Consider the following 24,542-nt stretch of genomic DNA (forward strand, 5'->3'; position numbering starts at 1 on the left):
CACACTCTAGTCTCTACTTTCATGAGGTCTGTCTCCAGTTGCAGGGTGGCATTAGAGATATATTTTGGGACTTGAAGGGCTTGTATTAGTAATTTGGATTGTAGAATTTCTAATGGTGCAAAAGTGGAACAGGAACCCAGGTGGGGACCATACAGAAGTTGTGATAACCCCCTCTTGTCTTTAAGAATTTAAGACTGGGAGATGAGCTCCTTTGTGCATTCTCAGCAACACAGTGGTAGAATGGAAGACTACCCCAGGTATTGAAACAGGAGACCTGGTCTGGAATCCAAATGCCAAAACTTCACTGATGCCCAAAAGTAAAACCATCAGTAATTTGAACTAAATTTGTGAACAGGAACATTAACTTTAAAGGTAAAGATATTTTATTTTTATTAATTTATTTAGGAAATTCATACGTTCACCTACTCACTCACAGTGACTCTAGGCAGCTTGCAAGCAATAAAAACACTGTATAGAAAATAATATAAAAAAAACAATACCCCCCCCCCCACATGAGAACACACAGTCAAATGGGCCCACTGGCAAAATCAAGTCGTCAGGGCTTTATGAAAGAGTGTCAAAGTGGGGGGCAGCCTAATTTTTGAAGGTATGATAGGGAGGGAGCCACCACGGAGAAGACCCTTCTTCTGGGTCCTGCCAGAGGTACCTCCTTAAGGGGATAGGACCTGCAACATTCCTTGCAATCCCGCTCTAGGTGTCAGGTGGATATGACTGGCAAGCGTCCCTCAGATAACCCAGTCCCAAGCCATGAAGGCCTTTAAAGATGACAAACAGCACCCTGAATTGCACCTGAAAGCAAATTGGCAACCAATGTAAATCCCACAGGGGAGGTAACACATGTGCATACCCAACTCTGCACAAAACCATGTGGGCCACTGCATTTTGAACCAACTGGCGTTTCCGGATGCTTTTTAAGGGCAGTTCCATGTAGAGTGTTGCAATAGTCTAGTTGAATTGATATGATGGCATGGAATTTTTAGAAAGTTAATTACGAACCCCAGTTTGGTTAGTGGTTAAGGTACTAAGCTAGAAACTTAGAGGTTGTGAGTTATAGTCCTACCTTAGGCATAAAATGACCATTTGCCAATTCTTCTCTTTTAGCCCTAAGAAACAAGCAAGGGCAAATATTTCTGAATTTTTGCCAGGAAAACTGCACAAACTCATCCAAGCAGTTGTTATCAATGACTTGAAGGCACACATAAACATAATCATGTCTATGGTCTAATATCTGAAATATATTAATTTGTATTGCTTTGCCCATTTGTGATGTTGGTTGATAATTTATTTATATGTTATATTTGGATCTTTCTGCAATCTAGATGATTATGAGCTATTAATATGACACAAAACACTATATCAGTGGAAAGCATGCAAGTCAGCATAGAATCAAATCTCAGTAACAATAGCAATTACCCAAAAATCAAATAAAGATGACCCCAGTCTAGTCAGAACAGTATCTTTCTGAGAGTAATCAAGAAGGGCAGCTGCTAGATCTCCAAATTGTTTTTTTCCTCCCAGAGAGCTGACACTGTTGCTGAGAAAGCTGAGGCCTGACCAGAATCTTCTGCCACCCACGATCCCCTGAGAAAGCAACCAGTGTCAGCAATTGCTCACAAGAACAGACCAGAGGCTGTCATGGTCTATGACAAAGCAAATGAGAGGTTTTTTAATCAACAGCTCAATTCCCACACAATTGCAGAAATGGATAAGAAGGAAGCAAGTATTTAAAAACGTATTTTCTGTAGATATAGTCCTTTCTGTCATTTACCCTCTAAACTTCCTGAGTCATTCGGGGTTTAATGATTTTAAGTTTTTGCTGAAACATTTCTAGTTTATGCGACAATCTATTCCTGACATCTTTGATTATGGCAAGAGTTTCCTTTCACTTTTTATTTTATTCCAACTGTCCCTGGGTTGTGGAAAATATATATCTCTATATAGAGATAGCCAATGAAAATTTTGTGGATTCAGTAAATAAAGCTTGAGAATACTGTATAATGATAATCTGGGGGTAATTCAACACATTTTTCAATGAATTCAATAAATGACCTACTTCAGTGAAGGTCTCCTATGAATGACAGTTTTTCAACTTCATTGAAAATCTAAGTAGCAACAACCAAAGGATTTTCACTGGTGAAAAGAAGCAGCATCAGACACACACATACAAAAAAAGGAACTGTGCGTCTATCCATGTGTAGCAGTCATTTCCCCTCTTTTGGGCAATATGCTTACTCTTGGCAAGTATTGATTCAAACTCACACACTCTCCCCACCGCAACATTGCTACACCCTGTGGAAAAGGTATTCTTCAAGTGACTTTTCTAACAAATGTTGATTGGGAAATGTGGGGAAATTTCCCTTGCGTTTTCTCTGGGGTATTTAAGACCATCTACTCTTCTATTTCAAGAAAGTGGTGTGTTATGGTTATCCAGATATTTCTAAGGCCAGAGAATGAAGAGCTACAGGTAAGAGAATATGGGGATGTTTCTTTTAAAAAAATGTTGATGAGGAGAAATGTTGATTACAGCCAGAATAGTAGAAAGACAGGGAGTTTGACTATTAAATGGAAGGCAGCTTGGTTATTCTTAAAAGTTGTAATAAGTCATATGTGTGGAGAACCTTCTGGAAACATTTGTGGGAATATACATTTTCAAAAATTAAAAATACTCCTGCCTATAAAGTTGGATGTAATTCAAGAAGCAAGAGCTTCTGTTCTTATTTTTGTTTAATTTGTTCATATACAACAGGGGTGTCAAACTCAATTTCATTGAGAGCCCTCGGAGGGTGTGTGTGTGGCCAGGGTGGGCATGGCCTACTGGGTGGGTGTGGCTGGAGTGGGTGTGGCCTACTGGGTGGACATGGCCAGCTCTACATCATTCACGTCAAGGGTGCCTATGGGGGCCTGGGCAGGAGTGGGACAGATCTGAGGGTCTCTGGCAGAAGGATATGGAACCGGGGCAAGTGCCAAGGCATGGTCCACTGGAGGAGCCTCACTGTTCATCTCAGGCCATGCGCGTGGGGGGGGGCTGGACGATGGCATGGAGGTCAAATGCCCAGCCCTCAAGCACCCGCAGCACTAAGCCCAGCCCCACTTCCCCAAGGGGGTGCCAGCTGCATTTACCTCCTCCTCCTCAGGCTGCTGCTGCTGTGCTTGCTCTCCTTAGCCAGGTTGCTCATGATGGGTACAAGGGCAAAGTCAATAGGGAGGCCTAATCCCTCTCCATGTGAGGAGACCTGGCTTAGTATCCAAAGCTTCCTCAGCAATAGGATGGGAGAACCCCCCAGGATAGGCCAGGAGGAGGGGGCAAGGGGATGGTGAAAGGGCAGCAGGGAAGGACTAAGGCAGGACTTCCCTCAGACCTTCCCTCTCCTTCCTTCCTTCCTTCCTAAGATCAGAGTGGTGGGAAAATATTTGAGATGAAGGAGGAAATAAAACAGGCAAGAAATGCAGCTGGGGAAGTGTCATCCTGCGTGTGGAATGAAGAAATGCACCATCACCTGGAAGTGGCCAGCACATGGCCCACCCCTACTTCACATATCCAGCTTGGTGGACTCTGGGGGAGGGGATGTCATGAGCAACATGAGAGTCAATGTTACCTGAACAATGCTGCCCATCCCCCAGCCTGCCCAGTTTTGGCAGGCAGCAGGGTGCTCTCCTCACAGTGCCAAGAGGCTGAGCTGGGTGGCATGAATCTGAACAGAAGCACAATGCTGCCCAGCCCCTAGCCTGCCCGAAGTAGGCAGGGCCATGTGCTGGCCACTTCCAGGCGATGGTGCATTTCTTTATTCCTCACAAAGGGTGATACCTCCCCAGCATGCACCCAGGGGGCAGTGTCAACGCAGCATGTATAGATGTGCATATGTATAAAATAAAAATATCAATTGCCTTCAAAATAAAAGCAATACAATTGTATTGCATGTATGGGATATATTTACATTTGAATTCTAATTTCTTATTGACTTCACATGGTTCCAGCCAAAGGGAGGGATATCACCTGGGAGTAATAAAATGCCCAGGTCTGTTATATAAAAGGTTTAAAGGTTTTGCCTGTCCAGTCGTGACTGACTCAAGGGGTTGGTGTTCATGTCCAATTCTTAGCCAAGGGAGCTTTTGTCATCATACAAAAGTCAGATTAATTAGAGGTGAATCTTATTCAACAAAGGCAACAGAATTCAGGATATTAGGTACGTTATATTAATATTAACTTATTAGGTATGTTAAAAGCAGCAAGAGTTTTTAAACCCATCATATGAACCATTGCTTCTTGTTTCCTGTTGATTCTATATCAAAACATTCCTCACTTTTCCTCTCATTTATACATTTTTTAGTATCACTAGGATTTGTTTTTCCTTCTGGCCGATAATCTGCTTCCCAATTTCAGTAGGGATTAGTTCATCTGGATTGTTTTATCTGAAATTACGAATGCCAAAAAGATATCTGCTGTTGCAGAAATCAAGGCTGCTCAAATCACAATTTTATACCTGACCCATAATTTGCTTAACTGTTGTTGAATAAATAGCAGGGTACTGGGTCCACTTATCACACTAAGGAAGAAAACATAGTTTATAAATTGCAGTACTGTCATGCAATTTAAGGCATTGACAAAGCCAAACAATCCACATTAAGGGATTAGCACTCTGTATGAATCAAATTACAGTACAATTCTCCTTTGTGTGACTTTGTAGGACTTCAAATTGGCATATTGGTAAAACCTGTCAATTTTATTCAGAGAGTTGCACTGCAGAGGAGGACTAGGTATGCATTTTCATGTTTTTTCAGTTCTGAGTAATATCCAGCTTTAGCAAGCATGAGGCAAGGTTCAAGTTTCACATCACAATTGCAAATTTGAAGAGGCAGGAAACAAATCATTGAGTAATGAGTAAAGTACTGTACACTGTATTCAGATGCCTCAAGGTTAAGCCACCATGAATATAATTCAAGCACTTTTAACTGGCTTTTTCCTGTGTCATTCATAAACAATAGCCTTGTAGCAATAAGAAGTATATTCTTGAGCAAGAGACCTAAACAGTTCATTAACTTGTACTGTTCAGGGAAATAAATCAGTTCCATTAGACCTTTGCTGTCAAACATTTGGAGTTCTTCTAAGCATCTCTGGTCATTTTAGTATTCATTTTTGCCCCCCCTCCAATATATTCAAAAGAAAGAAGTGGAGGATGCAAGACCTCCAACCTGTTTGAGATGGCCAAGATTCTTGGCTTTTTTTCCTTCAAAAAAGGTAAAAAATAGTAGGAATTGGGGAGAAGAGCGGAGGCCAGCAGCTTCTCAGTTTCCTTTGCTACGCTAGTACGACTAATAAAATAGCTTCTGGTAATCAAGGACTTAATGCTGGTGGACTTTGAATGATCCCAATCTCAAAATTAGAGCCAAGGAGGGGACTGAGAGCATGCATGTGAAATTTCTTCAGTTGTATGATATGCCATCAGTACAGAGTTCAGAATCACATCCATATTAGGAGAGAAGGGATAACCACAGCACTGTAGACTTTTAGCTTTGTGGAAATATGGATGTTGTATTGATTGACATTCTAGTATGCAGCCATCCCAGAGCCTGGCAGCTGATATCCCTTAGAAATTTTGGATTTTAGCTTGCATTAGACTCAACTAGTATAATCATGAAAAATGACTGTGGGGGTTGTTTAAAACATCAGGAAGGCACCTGCTTGCTTTAGCTACCTTAGAACAGGGGTGAGATTCCTTTCATGGCAAAGCATTAGAAATCACATGCATGTATAGCATTCCTTTTCTATGTGAGTATACAGTTTTCTTGGCAAAATCTCAGAAGTGGTTTGCCCTTACCTCCTTCCAAGCCTGGTTTAAGATCATTTGGTTGGCTTTGTGCCTGAAGCAGAGCTAGAACACACAATCTCCCATTTTCTATTTTGATGCCTTTAATCACTACACCAAAATGGCTTTCTATGGCATTTCTTAGCAGAATCTAAGATGCTACCTGCTACCTGTGCCATTCTAAAGCACTGAGTAAGTTGTCCATCTCACCCATAAGGCAACTTGCACTACTACATGTGGTTCAAGTGTTTCCAACTTCATAATTTAGATCAGACTTGGACATACTTGTCAAGAAAGGCAGTTGTTGGTAATATGGAGGGCTTACTGGCATTTTGTTTTCATTTGCAGGTCTCCATATGTCATCCATGATTTTTCTCTTTCCTGTTTCATATGGAAAGTGGTGCCCAGACTCGTGTGCATTTTCAGTGCTAATATGCTCAACATTTCTGCCTTCCGAATCCATCGTGTGGAAAGTGCAGGTGAAAGTTCTCATCACGATAGACAATCCATGGAAAGAAGTGTCTCTTCTTGTTGGTTCTTCTGATTTTTCTTTCTCTTCTTTAATACAAAATAATTCTGTGTTTACGCAGATAACTGCCAAGATCACACCATATACTCCTGGCCTACGTTTGTCCTGGAAGGAGAACCCATGGTCCTAAAATGTCTACAATACAAAAATACAGAGCCTTTTGATCTACCCCTTAACTTGACTTGGAATAAAAAAGATTCATCAACTGTTATCCCTGTAGGGTTTAAGGGGCCAAGAATAATGTCACAAGGTGATTGTGTCTGGCTTTTACCAACCATTCTTCAAGACAGTGGGGAATACATCTGCATTCGAAGGTAAGCATACAACTCATGGGATTGTTCAGTTTTACATAGTTTAACTTTGGAAAAAGAGTGCATTTAAGCCAGGAGTAGCTAAGAGATTAGTAGAAAAGGCACTAGAGTACTAACACATTACTCACACTATATTCTTTGAAGGAGAATTGTTTCTTGTACAACATATCTTATGTATGTTGAATACACAGTTGGAAAATATATTAATCCACTTTTATTAACACAAAGCATAGTATTCAATTTAGGATCATGAAATATAACAAAATACATTTAATGTGCATATTTAAGTGAACTAATTGATTTTTTTGATTCCTGGACTAATGTGAACATAGTTTCCTTCAGACTGTACAGATTCCCTGAATTCTGTGATATTTGGTGGTTCTTATTTTATGGAGTAATGGTGTCCATCTTAATAAAATGTATTCATGATAACAAAATGACATCTCAGTTAGGAAACTTCTGAATATTAAGGATTGCCAACAAGCAGACAAGATATATTTTTATCATTCTTGTAATATCTACAAGTGAAGAGTGTGAGAGTTTAGAATTTCCAAAACATGATTCAGTGGGCTGTTAAATAAAGCATCAATTCAGTAATTCAGTCAGTGCTACTACTGCATATAATCATATAATTCTTGATTAATGTATGGACCACATTGAAATATCACACACAGACACATGCACACCATGTTTCCCCGAAACTCTGAAAATAAGCCCTAGCTTGATTTTTGGGGTGGGCCTAATATAAGCCCTACCCCCAAAATAGGTTTTGGGGTGATGCGCATGCTAGGTGTGGGGGATGTCAAGCTGGGGTGGGGGGGTAGAGCTGCCCCACGCGCCTCACAGCCACTTACCAGGCCTCCTATAAATTGACACCTGCTTCTCATCACTGGCCCACTTCTGCAGTGTCCCCCAGCCTGTATTTCACTCTCAGAGGCCTTTCCAGAAGGCCTCTGATGGGAAATGTAGGCCTAACTCCAAAATAAGCCCTAGCTTGATTTTGGGGGGTGGGCCTAATATATGCCCTACCCCAAAAATAAGCCCTAGTTTTGGGGCGAGGCACATGCCTAAAAGTTAAGCTAGGGTGAGGGTGTGGATCTGCCCACACGCCCCACACCCACTTACCTTGCAACCAGGCCTCTCCTCGTCCACCCACTTCTTCTGAGGCATCTTCTGCAGCCAGGCATTTCTCAATGAAAACAGGCCTTTCCAAAAGGCCTGTGCAGCCAAGGACCAAGCTAGAATCCATAGCTCAGTACTTGGGTACATAGGCCTTCTGGAAAGGCCTGATTGCAAAATGCAGGCCACAATGCAGCTGCAGAATGAAGCTGCTCCTTTGGCCCCAGAAGAAGTGGGCGGGGCTGTCAGTGCTGGAGGTGAGTATAAAAGACACCCCCCAAAGGACCTGGTGCATCAGGCAAAGAGCGAGACTGAATTGATGAAAGGCAGCTGGGTGACTTTGGGCCAATCACTCTCTCTCAGCCCAAACCACCTCACAGGATTGTTGTTGTGGAAAAATAGGATATATTCATTGCCTTGAGTTACTTGTAAAAATAATAAAGGTGGAATATAAATAAATAAAAAATGAATAATTGTGGCCCCTCAACACACATAGAATGGAGGATTTGAGAAGGTTTCCTTTTGCATTGGAGAGGTTTCAGAAGTTACTTTTAGCATTTTCAAGAGAGCTAAAAAATCATTTTAAAGAGCAAAGTAAGTCTCAAGCACCCCGAAAGACCTACTTAAGATCTTTCTCTAGCTTTGTCCAAATCTGTACAAATAAAGGTACAGCTCTTGATTCTATACAAGTTGCACTTGGGCATATTTTGTTGTTGTTGTTAGCTGCGAAGTCGTGTCCGACCCATCACAACCCCATGGACAATGTTCCTCCAGGCCCCAAAAGAATAGAAGACAAAAGAGAATAGGCGAGGGGTTTGGGGGTCTGACATTAATTTTCCTTTATTAGTGACCCAATTCTGGTAAAATTAGACTACTTTCATTTCCAAGGCTTTCTCCTTGTAGACTGAAATATTGCCTATAATTTCTGTAAGTGGAAATGCCAGCACTGAACTTAAAACCTGTACATTTCCCATGGCTGGCCAGCTAATTGTCTATTAGTGTCATCTTAGTTAAATAAATCTTAATTAAGTACACCACATCGTTGGAATTTTAAAAAAATCATATTAATAATTTTATCATCATCATAAGTTGTCAGTCATGTCAGTCATACCTTCAGTCTCATATATGATAAAAAAATGAATGGATAAATTATATTTGTATAAATGATATAATATGTATTAGATGCAATTGACTATGTCGAACTAGCACAATAATTATCAAATAAATATGTGACCCATTGCAGTGATCTGTCCTACAGGTATTCATGAGAAATTTTGCCCCTTTCTTCAATTTTGGGTGAAGTTATAATTAAGAGAAAGGGACGCGGTGGCTCAGTGGGTTAGGACGCTGAGCTTTGTCGATCAGAAGGTCGGCAGTTTGGCGGGTCGAATCCCGAGTGCCGCGTAACAGAGTGAGCGCCTGTTACTTGTCCCAGCTTCTGCCAACCTAGCAGTTCGAAAGCACGTAAAAATGCAAGTAGAAAAATAGGGACCACTACGGTGGGAAGGTAACAGCGTTCCGTGCGCCTTTGGCGTCTAGTCATGCTGGCCACATGACCACGGAGACGTCCTCGGACAAGCGCTGGCTCTTCAGCTTTGAAACGGAGATGAGCACCGGCCCCTAGAGTTGGAAACGACTAGCACGCATGTGCGGGGGAACCTTTACCTTTACCTTTATAATTAAGAGGCTTTGGGAAAAATTAATGATTTGTTGTTGTTGTTGTTGTTGATAGTTGCAAAGTCATGTCCGACACATCGTGACCCCATAGACAATGTTCCTCCACCCTTCTGAAGTAGCCGAAGGACCACTCGGGACGACAGGCTAGTAACAACAGGTTTATTAAGAGCAAGGCAACATAGAATAACTTGTCCGGCTTTTATAGCCGGCAGCTGGTCGCGAGGACCAATCAGAAGTGTTTATTTTGGCGCCGTGTCAGACAGGGACCAATCAGCGTCGTCTTCTTCTGACAGCTCCGGCTTCCGCGTGGTCGGGTGTTTTGACAGCCGCGAGCTGTCAGTGGTTGCGCCTGCGCTGTGCGGTGGACGCTTTGACAGCTCAGGCTTCCTCACGGTCCAGAGTTTGACAGCCGCGAGCTGTCAATGGTGGCGCCTGCGCTGTGCGGGGAACTTTGACAGCTGTCAAAGTTCCCGCGTGTTTTTCTGTCAGGAGGCTTTTCGTTTATACTCTTTGACGCTGCAGTATTATCGACTGTTAACATATATGCATATCTATTAATGGCTTTTTACATATATAACACACCCCTTACCCCTCCCCTGGTTCGTTTCTTTCCTCTTGAATGTTTGAACCTGCCCACTGATAGTCTTTTAGGTAGGTGGGTGGTCTTCGATTTCTGGTTGAGCGGCGAAGGGGTGGAGGGTGGTCTGGTTCTGGTCCTTCGTCTTGGTGTTCTTCTTCCTGGTTTGGGATAGGCGGCATTTCCGGTGGGGGTTGTATGTCGGCACTGGTTGGTTGCTCCGAAATGTGTGGTGGTTGTCTGGGTCTGAGCTGATCAATATGGCGGCGTATGTTGCCCTGTGCTTGCGTAGCTATAAGGTATGAGATGGGCCCTGTTTGTTTTATTACTGTCCCTTGGACCCACTTGTTTTTATCTGTGTATGATCGTGCCCAAATCAATTGACCTGGGTTGAGTGTGCGGGCGGGGTGGGGGTGCTGTTTTTCTTCTGGATATGTATCGGGGTGCAGTCTGTCCAGACGCGTTATTAGCCTCCTCCCCCATCTTAATTCCGCCGGTGATTTGCCGGTCGTAGAGCATGGTGTTGTGTGTTGTGCTAAGAGGAACTGGCTGAGGCGCCTCTGCCAGTTTCCATTAACGAATTTTCTTAACGCTTCTTTTGTGGATCGTACCATAATTTCAGCCATTCCGTTCGACGACGGGTGGAACGGCGCCGACGTGACCAGCCTAATACAATTCTTCATAGCGAAGATCTGAAATTCACGAGAGGTGAATTGAGGTCCGTTGTCAGAAACTATGGTGTCAGGTAGGCCGTGTGTAGCGAATATTTTCCGTAAAGCTTGAATAGTGGCTTGGGACGTTGTTTTTCTAAGGGGTGTGACTTCCAGCCATTTAGAGTGGCTGTCTACTACAATTAAGAAACTTTGGCCCTGGATGGGTCCTGCAAAATCTATATGTATACGTGACCAAGGGTTCCTTGTAGTCTCCCATTTATGGACCGGTGCCTGGGGTGGGTCATTTCTGGTCTCTTGACAGGTATAACACCCACCCACATACTTTTCTATTTGTTTATCTATGCCTGGCCACCACACATAACTTCTAGCCATCGCCTTCATTTTTACAATTCCAGGGTGTCCTTCGTGTAAAATTTGTAATGTTTGGTCAATGTTTTTCTCTGGTATGATGACCCTATTTCCCCATAGCAGGCAACCTCTATGTGTTGAGATCTCATTTTTCCTGTTATAATAAGGTTGGAATTGAGGTTGTGGATTTTGAGCTGGCCATCCTGTTGTGGCCCATTTGAGGATTCTGGCAAGTATTTTATCTTTGGCTGAATTATTAGCTATAATGTTTGCAGTCAGGGGGCATTCTGGAAGTTGGGAGATTGCTAAAATCTGGCTGGCTGGGGCTGGGTCTGAGTCCCTGGTTTGTATGGGCAGTCTGCTGAGGCAGTCAGCATGTCCCAATTCTTTACCTGGTTTATGTATTAGTTGATAGGAATAGGCTGCTAAGAATGTTGACCATCTTAAAATTCTCGGAGAGAGAATTTGTGGAGTAGTTTTGTTCCAAGTGAATATGCCTAGGAGGGGTTTGTGATCCGTAAATATAGTAAATGGTCTCCCATACAGGTAATCATGAAATTTTTTGACCCCTGCTACTATTGCTAGGGCTTCCCTGTCAATTTGTGCATAGTTTCTTTCAGCTTTGGTCAGAGTGCGTGAATAGAAGGCTATGGGTCTGTGTGTACCGTCCTTAAATATGTGACTTAAGACAGCCCCGATTCCATAGGGAGAGGCATCGCAAGCGATGCATATTGGGGTGTCTTCTCTGAAAAGGGTGATAGTTGAACTGTGACAGATAATCTTTTTTAACGATTGGAAGCTATTCTCATGTTCTTTGGTCCAGGACCAAGTTGTACCCTTGTCTAGGAGTCTATGCAGAGGCTCTGCAATAGTGGCTTTATGGGGAATGAAGGCGTGGTAAAAGTTTAACAGTCCTAAAAAGGATTGAAGTTCTTGTTTATTCCTAGGGCTGGGTGCGGTCTGAATAGCCTGAAGTTTTTCTGAGGTGGGGTGAATGCCCTGGCTATCTATTTTGTACCCTAGGAATTCAGTGGATGTGACTCCAATAGAGCACTTTTCCCGCTTAAGTTTGAGGCCGGCTTCTCTGAGCCGGCTCAGCACAGCTGACAGCCTGTCAGCTAAGTTTGCTTCGTTTTCTCCGGCGATGAGAACATCGTCGAAATAGGGGCAGACCCCGGGTATTCCTTTCAGGGTCTTCTCCATGATACCCTGAAATATACCCGGGGCCGCCGATATGCCAAATTGGAGCCTCTTTACTTTAAAGGCACCGCGGTGGGTGACAATAGTCTGGGCCTCCGCAGTGTCCTCAGTGACAGGCAGTTGCAAATACGCCTGTGTGAGATCGAGCTTGGCGAAAAGGGCGCCAGAGCGGATGGAAGCAAATACGTCCCTTACCGCTGGCACCGGGTAGGCATGGGGGCTGAGGGCTAGGTTGACTGTCGCCTTATAATCAGCGCACACTCTCACTTCACCATTAGGTTTGATTGGGGTGACAATAGGGGTCTCCCAGGTTCCCCCTTCTGTTGGCTCAAGCACCCCTAGTCCTACGAGGCGATCAAGTTCGTTTTCGATTTTTTCTTTAAGGGCAAAAGGTACCCTCCTGGCTCTTATCCTAATTGGTTGGATTGCAGGGTTTAGCTGTAAGGAGATGGGGGGACCCGTATATCTTCCTAAAGTGCCATCGAAAACGTCGGCGTACTTATCGCAAACGGCTTCTAGGCTGGGTGTTTGAATGGTGTTAACCCCCGTTAAGGCGATGCCTAGTGGGCTGAACCAGTTTAGTCCTATCAGGTTGGTACGGTTCCCTGGTGTAACTAAAACCTCCAGGGGACCCTTGAACCCCTTGTACTGCACTACGACCTTAGCTTTCCCTTCCAACGGAATGGGGGTTTTCTGGAAGTCAGCTAGGTGTACCTGAGTTTGTTTCAGGGGAATTTGCCCTCGGCCTTTCTGACAGATCTCCCGATAGGTTGTCAGCGAAATTAAGGAGACTGCTGACCCTGAATCTACTTCCATATGGCAGGGCACTCCCTGAATTCTGACCCAGATCTTAACCTTGGAGCTTATGCTGTTTACCCTGTCAATTGTCTCTACCAGGGGGCCTGGGTGGGGTTCTCTGCTGGCCTGGGCAGCCGGCCTACCTGGGGGGTTTGCCTCCACCTCATTGATGTTGTCCCGGCCCTTGCTGCGGCACACCGGCTTGATGTGGCCAGTCTTCCCGCAATTGTGGCATTTCGCGTTCCTAAAGCGGCAGCTTCCTCGGGCATGGTTGCCCCCGCAGCTGGCACAGGCGGCTCGTTGCTCGTAACGCGGTGGTGGCGGTGGAGGGTTCCTGGACCCCCGGCGGTCCGACGTTTTGCTCCTTCTCGGCTGCCGGTGCTCCATTCTGCGCTGTAGGGCTTCTCCATCGGTGAAATCTACCGACTCTCCGCTGTCGCTGAAGGCTGCGCTTTCCTGGTAGACGGTCGCGGGGGTCTCTGGGGTCGTGTTAGTCGGCTTCTTCTTGTGGCTGTGTTCGTATGCCATGATTTCCCTGGTCAGCTCAGCCAGGTTCATGTCGGGTTTGGACGTCAGTTTCTTCTGTAGCTTCTCGTCCCTCAGACCGATCACCACCTGGTCTCTGATGCGGTCTTCCAGGTCGGGGAAGCAGCAGTTCCTTGCGGCGTGTCTGACCCCGGCGATGAACTCGTTGGCGGGCTCGTCCTGCCGTTGTTTCTTTTGTGCGAATTGCACCCGCCAGTATAGTTCTGATCGAGCCGGCATGTAGTATTTGTTCAGCTGGTCCACCAAGTCCGCGTAGGAGACTTCAGTGATGGGCACTGGGCTGAACAACCCGACGGCTGCATCGTACACCGGGGGCCCGCTGATGTACAGCAGAGCGGCGGCCTTTGCTCGGTCGTCAGTGATTTTACTGACGAGGAGGAATCCCTCGACTTGGCCGAGGTGTGATTGCCATCTCTCGGGATGGCGGGTATCAAACTCCCTCACACGGCCGAAGTTTGCCATGTCGTCCGGTCCTGGGTTGCTCCGATGGAAGTTAAAACTTCCGTGACAGCTCTTGCCGGGAACTTCCTTCCTCGGCCGTGACTTCAGCTCCGGAGCGATCCCATCCTCGTCGCCAGTGAAGTAGCCGAAGGACCACTCGGGACGACAGGCTAGTAACAACAGGTTTATTAAGAGCAAGGCAACATAGAATAACTTGTCCGGCTTTTATAGCCGGCAGCTGGTCGCGAGGACCAATCAGAAGTGTTTATTTTGGCGCCGTGTCAGACAGGGACCAATCAGCGTCGTCTTCTTCTGACAGCTCCGGCTTCCGCGTGGTCGGGTGTTTTGACAGCCGCGAGCTGTCAGTGGTTGCGCCTGCGCTGTGCGGTGGACGCTTTGACAGCTCAGGCTTCCTCACGGTCCGGAGTTTGACAGCCGCGAGCTGTCAATGGTGGCGCCTGCGCTGTGCGGGGAACTTTGACAGCTGTCAAAGTTCCCGCGTGTTTTTCTGTCAGGAGGCTTTTCGTTTATACTCTTTGACGCTGCAGTATTATCGACTGTTAACATATATGCATATCTATTAATGGCTTTTTACATATATAACACACCTTCCTGTCCTCTACCATCTTCTGGAGTCCATTTAAGCTCACGCCTACTGCCTCAGTGACTCCATCCATCCACCTCATTCTCTGTCATCCCCTTCTTCTATTGCCCTCAACCTTTCCCAGCATTAGGCTCTTCTCCAGTGAGTTCTTCCTTCTCATTAGGTGGCCAAAGTATTTGAGTTTCAACTTCAGGATCTGGCCTTCTAAAGAGCAGTCAGGATTTATCTCCTCTAGGACTGACCGGTTTGAATGCCCTGCAGTCCAAGAGATTCACAGGAGTCTTCTCCAGCACCATAGTTCAAAGGCCTCAATTCTTTGGCACTCAGCCTTTCTTATGGTCCAACGTTTACAGCCATACATTGCAACTGGGAAAACCATGTCCTTGACTATAAGCACTTTTGTTGGCAGGGTGATGTCTCTGTTTTTTAGTATGCTATCTAGATTTGCCATACCTTTTCTCCCCAGGAGCAAGTGTCTTTCAATTTCTTGGCTTCAGTCAACATCTGCGGTGATCTTAGAGCCCAGGAAAATAAAATCTGTCACTACCTCCATTTCTTCCCCATCTATTTGCCAGGAATTGAGAGGGCAGGACGCCGTAATCTTGGTTTTCTTAATGTTGAGTTTCAAGCCCACTTTTGCACTCTCCTTCTTCACCCGCATCAAGAGGGTCTTTAGTTCTTTACTTTCTGCCATTAGAGTAGTATCATCTGCATATCTTAGGTTGTTGATATTTCTCCCGGCAATCTTAATTCCAACTTTTGATTCATCTAGCCCTGCCTTTCTCATGATGTGCTCTGCATATAAGTTAAATAGGCATGGCGACAGTATACAGTCTTGCCGGACTCCTTTCCCAATTTTGAACCAATCAGTGGTTTCCGTGTCCAGTTCTCACTGTTGCTTCTTGACACGCATATAGGTTTCTCAAGAGATAAATAAGATGGTCTGGTACTCCCATCTCTTTAAGAACTTGCCACAGTTTGTTGTGATCCACACAATCAAAGGCTTTAGCATAATCAATGAAGCAGAAGTAGATGTTTTTCTGGAACTCCCTAGCTTTTTCCATGATCCAGCGTATGTTGTCAATTTGATCTCTAGTTCCTTTGCCTCTTTGAAATCCTGCCTGTATTTCTGGTAGTTCTCGATCCACATACTGCTGGAGTCTAGCTTGTAGGATTTTAAGCATAACTTTACTAGCATGAGAAATGAGTGCAATGGTGCGATAGTTTGAACATTCTTTGGCACTGCCTTTCTTTGGAATTGGAATGTAAACTGATCTTTTCCAATCCTGTGGCCACTGTTGAGTTGTCCAAATTTGCTGGCAAATTGAGTGTAGCACTTTTACTGCATCGTCTTTTAAGATTTTGAATAGCTCAGCTGGAATACTGTCACCTCAACTAGCTTTGTTGCTCAGTTTTTCTAAGGCCCACTTCACTTCACATTCTAGGATGTCTGGCTCGAGGTCAGTGACCACCTCATCGTGGTTATCAGGAATGTTAAGCTTATTCTTGTATAGTTCTTCTGTGTAATTTTGCCTCCTCTTCTTAATCTCTTCTGCCTTTGTTAGGTCCCTCCCATTTTGGTCATTTATCATGCCCATTTTTGCATGAAACGTTCCCTTCATCTCTCCAATTTTCTTGAAGAGATCTCTGGTCCTCCCTATTCTATTGTTTTTTTTTCTATTTCTTTGCACTGTTCATTAAAGAAGGCATTCTCTCTTCTAGCTATTCTCTGGAATTCTGCAATCAAATGGGCGTATCTTTCTTTTTCTCCCTTGCCTTTCACTTCCCTCCTTTCCTCAGCTATTTGCAAAGCTCCTCAGACAGCCATTTTGCTTTCTTGCATTTCTTTTTCTTTGGGATGGTTTTAGTTGCTACCTCTTGTACAATGTTGCGAACCTTTGTCCATACTTCTTCAGGCACTCATATTAATGGTGGCATATTTATGCCACCAGTAATATGAGCCTTTACTATAGTTACACTTAGCTTTATTAAAATTAGAATTTTACTGTTGTTTTGGAGAAAATGGTATGGAGAAAGCTTACTTATGAACTGGGCAATAAGTAAAAAAATTAGTCTGGAGTTTTACTGCTTTACTCAAGAAGCAGGCGAGACAGCAAGTTAACAGTTTAACTTTTATTCGGAACCAGGCAAAGAACAAGGGAACAAGACATCTATTTATACTGACAGCTGCCGGCGGCTTGACCAATCAGGGGTGAGTCTGATCCCGCGCCGTAGTCTCCGCCAATCGGAGCCGTCCGGTTTTGACAGCTCGGAGCTGTCATCTGTAGCGCGTGTTGAACTGTCAATTGTTGGCGCTTGCGCGGTTTCGCCCGGCAGCTTTTGACAGCTGTCAAAAGCTGCCGCGGTTTTACCTCAGCCCTTGTAACTTCTGTTTTAACTCACTATAATAACAATTAGTAAATACACAACACCCCTTCCCCCTCCCTCTGATTGAGTTGAATTTACCCCAACTGTTTCTTTTTTGGGTTTCCCCATTCGTAGTCTTTCAGGTATGTGGGAGGTTTCTTTAATCTCTCGGAGCGCCGGGGGGTAGTCTCGGTAGTATGTTCTGGTTCTCTTGGTGCTTCTTGGGTTGGCTCCGGGGGTGGGGGGTTTGGCTCTGCTGGATCTGCGTTGATTGGAGTGGGGTGTTGAAATGGTATGTTCCGGTCAGGGGAGTTTTGGCGTGCCAGTCTTTGCGCCGGTGCTTCTGTCGGTATTTCGTCGTCACCCCTTCCCCCTATAGTTTGAGGACTGCGTTGGCGTAGTTGGTCTATGTGTCTGCGGATGTGTATATTTTGTCCGATGTCAATGATGTAAGACAAAGGGCCTGTTTGTTCGATGACCATCCCTTGTGTCCATTTGTTTCCTCCCCCGTAGTTTCTCGCCCAGACAGCTTGCCCAGTGGTGAGAGTTCTATGATGGAGGGGTAGGTCTGGGTCTGGAGGGGATCTGTCTGGGTGGAGACGGTCCAGTCTGGTGGTCAATCTTTTGCCCCAGCGAAGCTCTGCTGGGGACTTTCCGGTAGTTGTGCAAGGCGTGGTGTGTTGGGAGAGAAGAAATTGTGCCAGTCGTTGGTGCCAGTTGCCGGAGATGATCTTGCGCAGGGCCTCCTTGGTTGATTTTACCATCACCTCTGCCAAGCCGTTCGATGATGGGTGAAAGGGAGCCGAGGTGGTGTGCCTAATAGAGTTCGCCGTTGTGAAACTCTGGAATTCGTAGGAGGTAAATTGGGGCCCGTTATCGGAAACTATAACATCAGGGAGGCCGTGAGTGGCGAATAATCCCCTTAAAACTTGTATAGTGGCCGAGGAGGTTGTATTGGCTACCGGCGCCACTTCGAGCCATTTTGAAAAGCTGTCTACGACAATTAGGAATGATTGTCCCTGGAACGGACCTGCATAATCTATATGAATGCGGGACCAAGGTGACTTTGTCGTTTCCCATCTATGTACGGGCGCCTGTGGCTGAGCTGCTCTAACCAGCTGGCAGGAATAGCAGCCAGCTACGTGTGCCTCAATGTGTTTGTCTATACCCGGCCACCACACATAGCTCCTGGCCAGAGCCTTCATTTTGACGGTGCCCGGGTGCCCTTCGTGGAGGCTATCTAGCACCTTAAGCCTGTGTTTGTCAGGGATGATTACTCTGCAGCCCCATAAGAGACATCCCTGATGGGTGGATAATTCCTTTTGTTTTAAGAAGTAAGGTTGGAATTGTGGTTCCTGGGGTGCATATTGCCAGCCCGTGGTGACATAGCCTAGGACTCTGCCTAGGATTTTGTCTCCCGCGGTAGCTGCGGAGATATCTTTGACAGTTAAGGGGCATTCTGGCAGTTCTGAGATAGCCAGTATCCTTCCAGCTGGTGCTGGGTCTGGGTCAACAATTGGCTGCGGCAGTCTGCTCAGGCCGTCTGCATGGCCCATGGTTTTCCCTGGCCTGTATTCTAGTTTGTATGAATAGGCTGATAGAAATGTAGACCATCTCAGGATGCGGGGAGATAATATTTGTGGTGTTAGCCTGTTTACTGTAAAGAGTCCTAATAGGGGCTTATGGTCAGTGTAAATAGTAAATGGTCGACCATACAGGTAATCATGAAATTTTTTTACGCTGGCCACTATAGCTAGAGCCTCTTTATCGATTTGAGCGTAATTCCGCTCAGGTTTTGACAGCGTTCTCGAATAGAACGCTACAGGGGTCTGTATTCCTTCTTTAGTTAAATGGCTTAGGACCGCTCCAATGCCGTACGGGGAGGCATCGCAGGCGAGACATAAGGGCAGCTGATCGTTAAACAGGGCTACCGTTGTGCTGCTGGAGAGTAAGTTTTTTAGGAGGTTAAAACTTTTATCATGCTCAGGGGTCCACGTCCAAGGTTTGCCCTTGTCTAATAATCTATGTAAAGGTTCTGCAATGGAGGCTTTATGCGGTAGGAAGGTGTGGTAAAAGTTGACTAACCCTAAGAAAGCCTGAAGTTCTTGTTTGTTTTTGGGGGTCGGTGCTGTTTTGATAGCTTTAATTTTTGTGTCCGTGGGGTGAATTCCCTTAGCGTCTATTTTAAAACCTAAGAACTCTGTTGAGGGCACCCCGATGGAGCATTTGTCTCTTTTTAATTTGAGACCGGCCTTCCTGAACCTTAGGAGTACCTTAGTTAGTTTGTCCGCTAGGTCATTTTCTGATTCCCCTGCAATTAGGACGTCGTCAAAATATGGGCAGACCCCGGGAATTCCCTTAAGTGTTTTCTCCATGATTTCCTGGAAGATTCCCGGGGCTGCAGAGATGCCGAATTGAAGGCGGTTAATTTTGAATGCTCCCTTGTGGGTGACTATTGTTTGAGCCAAAGCGGTGTCAGGGGTGACAGGCAACTGTAAATACGCCTGCGCCAAGTCTAACTTGGCAAATATGGCGCCTGACTTGATGGCCGCGAGGATGTCTTTGACAGCCGGTACCGGGTAGGCATGTGCGTTTAAAGCGAGGTTGAGGGTCGCTTTATAATCGGCACATAATCTAATTTGGCCGTTTGGTTTAACTGGGGTCACTATGGGTGTCTCCCACTCGGCCCCTTCTACCGGTTCGAGGACCCCTAAGTTTGTTAATCTGTCAAGCTCCGCTTCTATTTTTTCCCTCAAGGCGAAGGGAACCCTTCTGGCCTTGATTCTGACAGGCATCACATTTGGGTTCAGTTTAAGTGATACGGGCGGTCCCGTGTATTTCCCTAGTGAGCTGTCAAAAACGTCCGCGAATTGACAGCAGACGGATTCCAATTTTGACAGCTGAATGGCGTTGACACCTGTCAACGCTATTCCTAGTGCCTCAAACCAGTCTAATCCTAGCAGGCTTATTCTGTTTTCTTGGGTCACCAAAATAGGAAGGGATCCTTTAAATTTTTTGAACTCTACGGGGACGGAAGCTTTTCCCCGGAGTTTAATGGGCGTTTTCTGGAAGTCGGCTAGGCGGAGTTTGGTGGGTCTGAGGGCGGGCCTTTTCCTACTTCGGTTACAAATGTCCCTGTACGTTTGCCATGAGATTAGTGAGACGGAGGACCCAGAGTCCACCTCCATCTCACAGGGAATTCCATGAATCCGGACGTCCACCTTGATTTTGGGCTTAAGAATGCTGTGGACTGTATGTTTCTCCGCCCTCCCCCTTACATTAGACACTGGGGTTCTGGGGCTGTGCCTAGCTCTGAGTGTATATGGGGCCATACCTTCGGCTGTCACCTCCAGGTCGTGCAGGTTTTCCCGGCTCCGGCTGCGGCACACGGCTTTGAGGTGGCCTGTCTTCCCGCACCCGTGGCATTTGGCACTGCGGAACCGGCACGTTGCCCTAGGGTGGCTTCCGCCGCAACTGGCACACTTCGCCCTGTTTGTCGGGAAGTTGGGCCCCCTCTGATTGTTGGCAGGGCCCCCCTTGTAGTTGCGTTGCATCCTCAGTTTCTCGAACCGCCGTTGCACCGCGTCTATATCTGAGGGGCCATCGTCGTCCTCAGACCCGCTGAACCTGCCGTCTTCCTGGTGCACGGACCCCCGTGGTCCGCTGTCCGGTACCCGTCGGTCGTCTCCGTGGCAGTCTTCGTATGCGATGACTTCCCTAGCCACATCGGTCATTGTCATTTCAGGCTTGGCGATCAGCTTCTTCCTCAGCCGTTCGTCCTTGAGCCCTATGACAATCTGGTCCCGGATTCGGTCTTCCAAATCCGGGAACCGGCACCGACGTGCGGCATGTCTGACCCTGGTTATGAAGTCATTTGCTGACTCGTCAGGAAGCTGGAGTTTCCGAGCGAAGTTCACTCTCCAGTAGAGTTCTGACTTGAGGGGCATGAAGTATTTACTCAGCCCCTCAGTGAGGTCTGCATAGGAGATGGTGGCGACCGGCTCCGGGGTGAAGATTCCCACAGCGGCATCATAAACGGCGGGGCCGCTGAGCCAGAGGAGGGCGGCCGCCTTGGCCCGGTCATCCGTGATCTTCTTGACTACCAGGTACCCTTCTACCTGGCCCAGATGCGATTCCCAGCCTTCTGGGTGGCGGGTATCGAATTCTCGAATGTGGCCGTGGTTTGTCATGCTGTCTGTAATTGAGGTGCCGCTGCTTGCGTTGAATGGAAGTTTGACTTCCAGTGACTTCAGCAAGTGACCAGCTCGGCTAAGGGAAAAAATCTCTTCTCCCCTTAGGTAGTGACTTCAGCTAAGCAAGCAGCATCCCATCCTCGTCGCCAGTGCTTTACTCAAGAAGCAGGCGAGACAGCAAGTTAACAGTTTAACTTTTATTCGGAACCAGGCAAAGAACAAGGGAACAAGACATCTATTTATACTGACAGCTGCCGGCGGCTTGACCAATCAGGGGTGAGTCTGATCCCGCGCCGTAGTCTCCGCCAATCGGAGCCGTCCGGTTTTGACAGCTCGGAGCTGTCATCTGTAGCGCGTGTTGAACTGTCAATTGTTGGCGCTTGCGCGGTTTCGCCCGGCAGCTTTTGACAGCTGTCAAAAGCTGCCGCGGTTTTACCTCAGCCCTTGTAACTTCTGTTTTAACTCACTATAATAACAATTAGTAAATACACAACATTTACCGACCTCATACTCTGTTCCAGAAAATCCCCTAGCTCTAAGGAGTAGGGGTGAAAGAAGAGCACCAGGATTTCTGTGAGCAGGAGTGTTTTCAACAAAATCAGTGGACACAATTCAGTATGTTAGTACTGTCCAGTTTCTGGTATTCCTATTACATGTTGTCTAAAATGATTAAATATGAGTAATAAAGAATGAAAAGATTCATCTTTGTTTTAATTCTGCAATTCCTCATTATGAATTTGTCTTTTCTCTGCAGAAATTCCTCTTACTGCTCTAAAGTGTCATTCCATTTAAAAGTTGTCAAGAGAAGTGAAGCCAATAATATTTCCTATCCTCAGAAGGCATTCCTGTTTAGTTCCGAAAAGATAGTTTGTCCTAATCTAGAAAATTTTATAAAAAACAATACCAATTATGAACTCAAGTGGTACAAGGTATTATTTTCAAATCATTTTTAAATGTCTTTATGGGGATGTGAATGTGAATTTCCAATATTCAAAATTCAGTAAAGAAGGTAAAGAATCTGTGGTCCTTCAGAGCTTGCTGGATTGCTGGTTCCATTACCTCTGACCATTATGTTCTGTCTTAAACTCAGGGAAATATACAACTGTCATCAACTCTGTTATACATTACAAACTGAATAGGATGAAACATTCAGTAGTGATCAACTTGTGATCAACTCTCAGTTATAGTCTAAATGAAGCCTTTGTTTGACTTCTGGACCACTCACATCACCATATCGTCCTGTGCGCCCCCACAGGGAGGGCCTTCTCAGGGTACCGCTGGTTAATGAATGCCGGCGGGTTATTCCCAGGGGAAGGGCGTTCTTTGTGGGTGTGCCTGCCCTATGGAACCAACTACCCACGGAACTTAGCACTGCCCCCAACCTTCGCTCATTTCGCCGGGACCTGAAAACTTGGCTCTTTGATCTGTTTGGTCCAGACTGTGGGGTTTTAATTTAACTGGGTTTTAGATTTACTCTTGGGGCTTGAGTTTAATTTAATTGTTTTAATTGATTTTAATTTTTTGTATTTCATGGTTTTAACTGCCCTGTAAACCGCCCTGAGTCCTATGGGAATAGGGCGGTATACAAATTCAACAAAATAAATAAATAAATAAATAAATAAATAAATAAATAAATAAATAAATAAATAAATATCATTGTAATTGAGCAATATTGTTTTGGGGGCCTGTAATGCTCTCGCTACAATTGTGGACTTTTTTCCTCTTGCATTTTAAGATGTTATTGTTTTTCCCCAAAGTGCTGAATGTTAACATAATGGCCATTTTCTACTAGAGTCCTTGAGTATCTTCATAGCATCACCCAGCCATTGTGGAAGTGATATCAAGCCTGTTCTTATTCCTGTTACTTTAAATCAATGATTCTATAAATCACTATTTGAGAAATGACCAACCCCCCCCCCTTGAACCTGTAATAGATAATTAGAGGTGTTAACTCAGGTGAGTTGGATATGCTAAAACTCATCTATTAAATATATCTGAAGAAAATATCTCTCTGCATTAGGTGGCCTGTATCTCATAATATTTTCTTTTAGGCTTCCTACCCCAATTTGGCTTTTTAAAAAAATTATTGGCACGCTACAAAGCAAATAAATAGCCATGAGAGAAAGCATTTCCTTACATCCATCACATGCTCTCAAAATCCCAAAGATTCCCACTATTGGTAAAAAGTAGGCCACTCTCCAATGAAAGCAGAAATGGCCCTGACCATTGTTATTATTTTTGAGCCAGTTCAAATCTTTCCTTTTTGTCCATATTTTTTTTAGTTCTATCATGTTTTCTATTGCCTCCTCATGTTGATTTCAGATGGTAGATTTTTTATTGTATTGCTTTTTGTATGTTTTTGTCTGGCTGACTTTACCTTAGCAATGTTTATAATTTTTGACAAAAATAACTTTATATTTTAAGAATTAAATATCAATCAAATCACATAGATTCAAGCTGCCTGTTTCTAGCTTATAAAAAGTTATTTGATTATTTTTAACAAATCTTCAGGCATTCTTGAAAAAAATATAGGAGATCTCCAAAGATCAGTGTCACCACATCAACAGTATGATCATTAAACCAATCTGGACATTTTAAATAGCCCAAGATCAATAAAAAAATATATGCAAGAGGAAAATTGATGTTACCTTTACACTGAAGCAAGGCTGATACTACAATTAATCATTAAATATTCCTTTTATTTTTATCTTTAGGACTCTACACGTCTGAACATGGATAATAAGAAGTTTGCAGCTCTGAATGGCACTAATTATCTCTTGATCAATCCTATTTCTATAAATGATTCAGGCTATTATACTTGTGAAATGACCTTTGAGTTTGAAAAGGAACAATATAATATTACCAGAACTATTCAGCTACAGATACTTGGTAAAAGAAACACAAATCAACCAAAACTATTTGAGCGAATGGAGTATTTATAAATATTAAATATAACACTAATAGTTGTATTTTAAAGTTAATTTGATTTTTATATAATGAGTTTCCATCAGGATAAATTTTATAACTTCAGGTAGGGTTGCAAAGTATAGAAGATGCGTCTGTAGCTCATTATTAAGAGGACCAATTTTGCAAAAAAACAAAAAAGATTACAGAGTCAATTGTTAGTTCCAGGTAAGATGGTAAAAAAATTCCTTTCTGTGATTCTTAAAAGCTGTGGCCAGGGTAGACAGCACTTATGTAGATGGGACAATGATTAGTTTTCAAATAAGGCAATATTATTTTCGCTAACATACACGTGGTTTTTTTTCTGCTAATTCATTGGATGGCTAGGACATGACATGTAAAACTCTTGCAACCAGCTATATCAGTTAC

General features: G+C 44.6%; 1 protein-coding gene across 1 annotated transcript in view; it reads left to right on the top strand.

Moving 5' to 3' along the window:
* The first annotated feature begins 2,357 nt into the window (after positions 1-2,357).
* Positions 2,358-24,542, top strand: part of LOC308667145 (interleukin-1 receptor type 2-like) — a 49,966-nt gene continuing 27,781 nt past the window's right edge. Inside the window, exons 1-5 of the mRNA XM_081326271.1 lie at positions 2,358-2,485; positions 6,174-6,304; positions 6,416-6,668; positions 21,964-22,138; positions 23,924-24,098. Of these exons, the coding sequence (XP_081182397.1) occupies positions 2,472-2,485; positions 6,174-6,304; positions 6,416-6,668; positions 21,964-22,138; positions 23,924-24,098 (748 nt within the window). The 5' untranslated portion in view covers positions 2,358-2,471. The remainder of the gene's footprint in view (positions 2,486-6,173; positions 6,305-6,415; positions 6,669-21,963; positions 22,139-23,923; positions 24,099-24,542) is intronic.

Source organism: Vipera berus (genome assembly GCF_964194415.1).
Source record: "Vipera berus genome assembly, chromosome: 4".
Classification (NCBI taxonomy): domain Eukaryota; kingdom Metazoa; phylum Chordata; class Lepidosauria; order Squamata; family Viperidae; genus Vipera; species Vipera berus.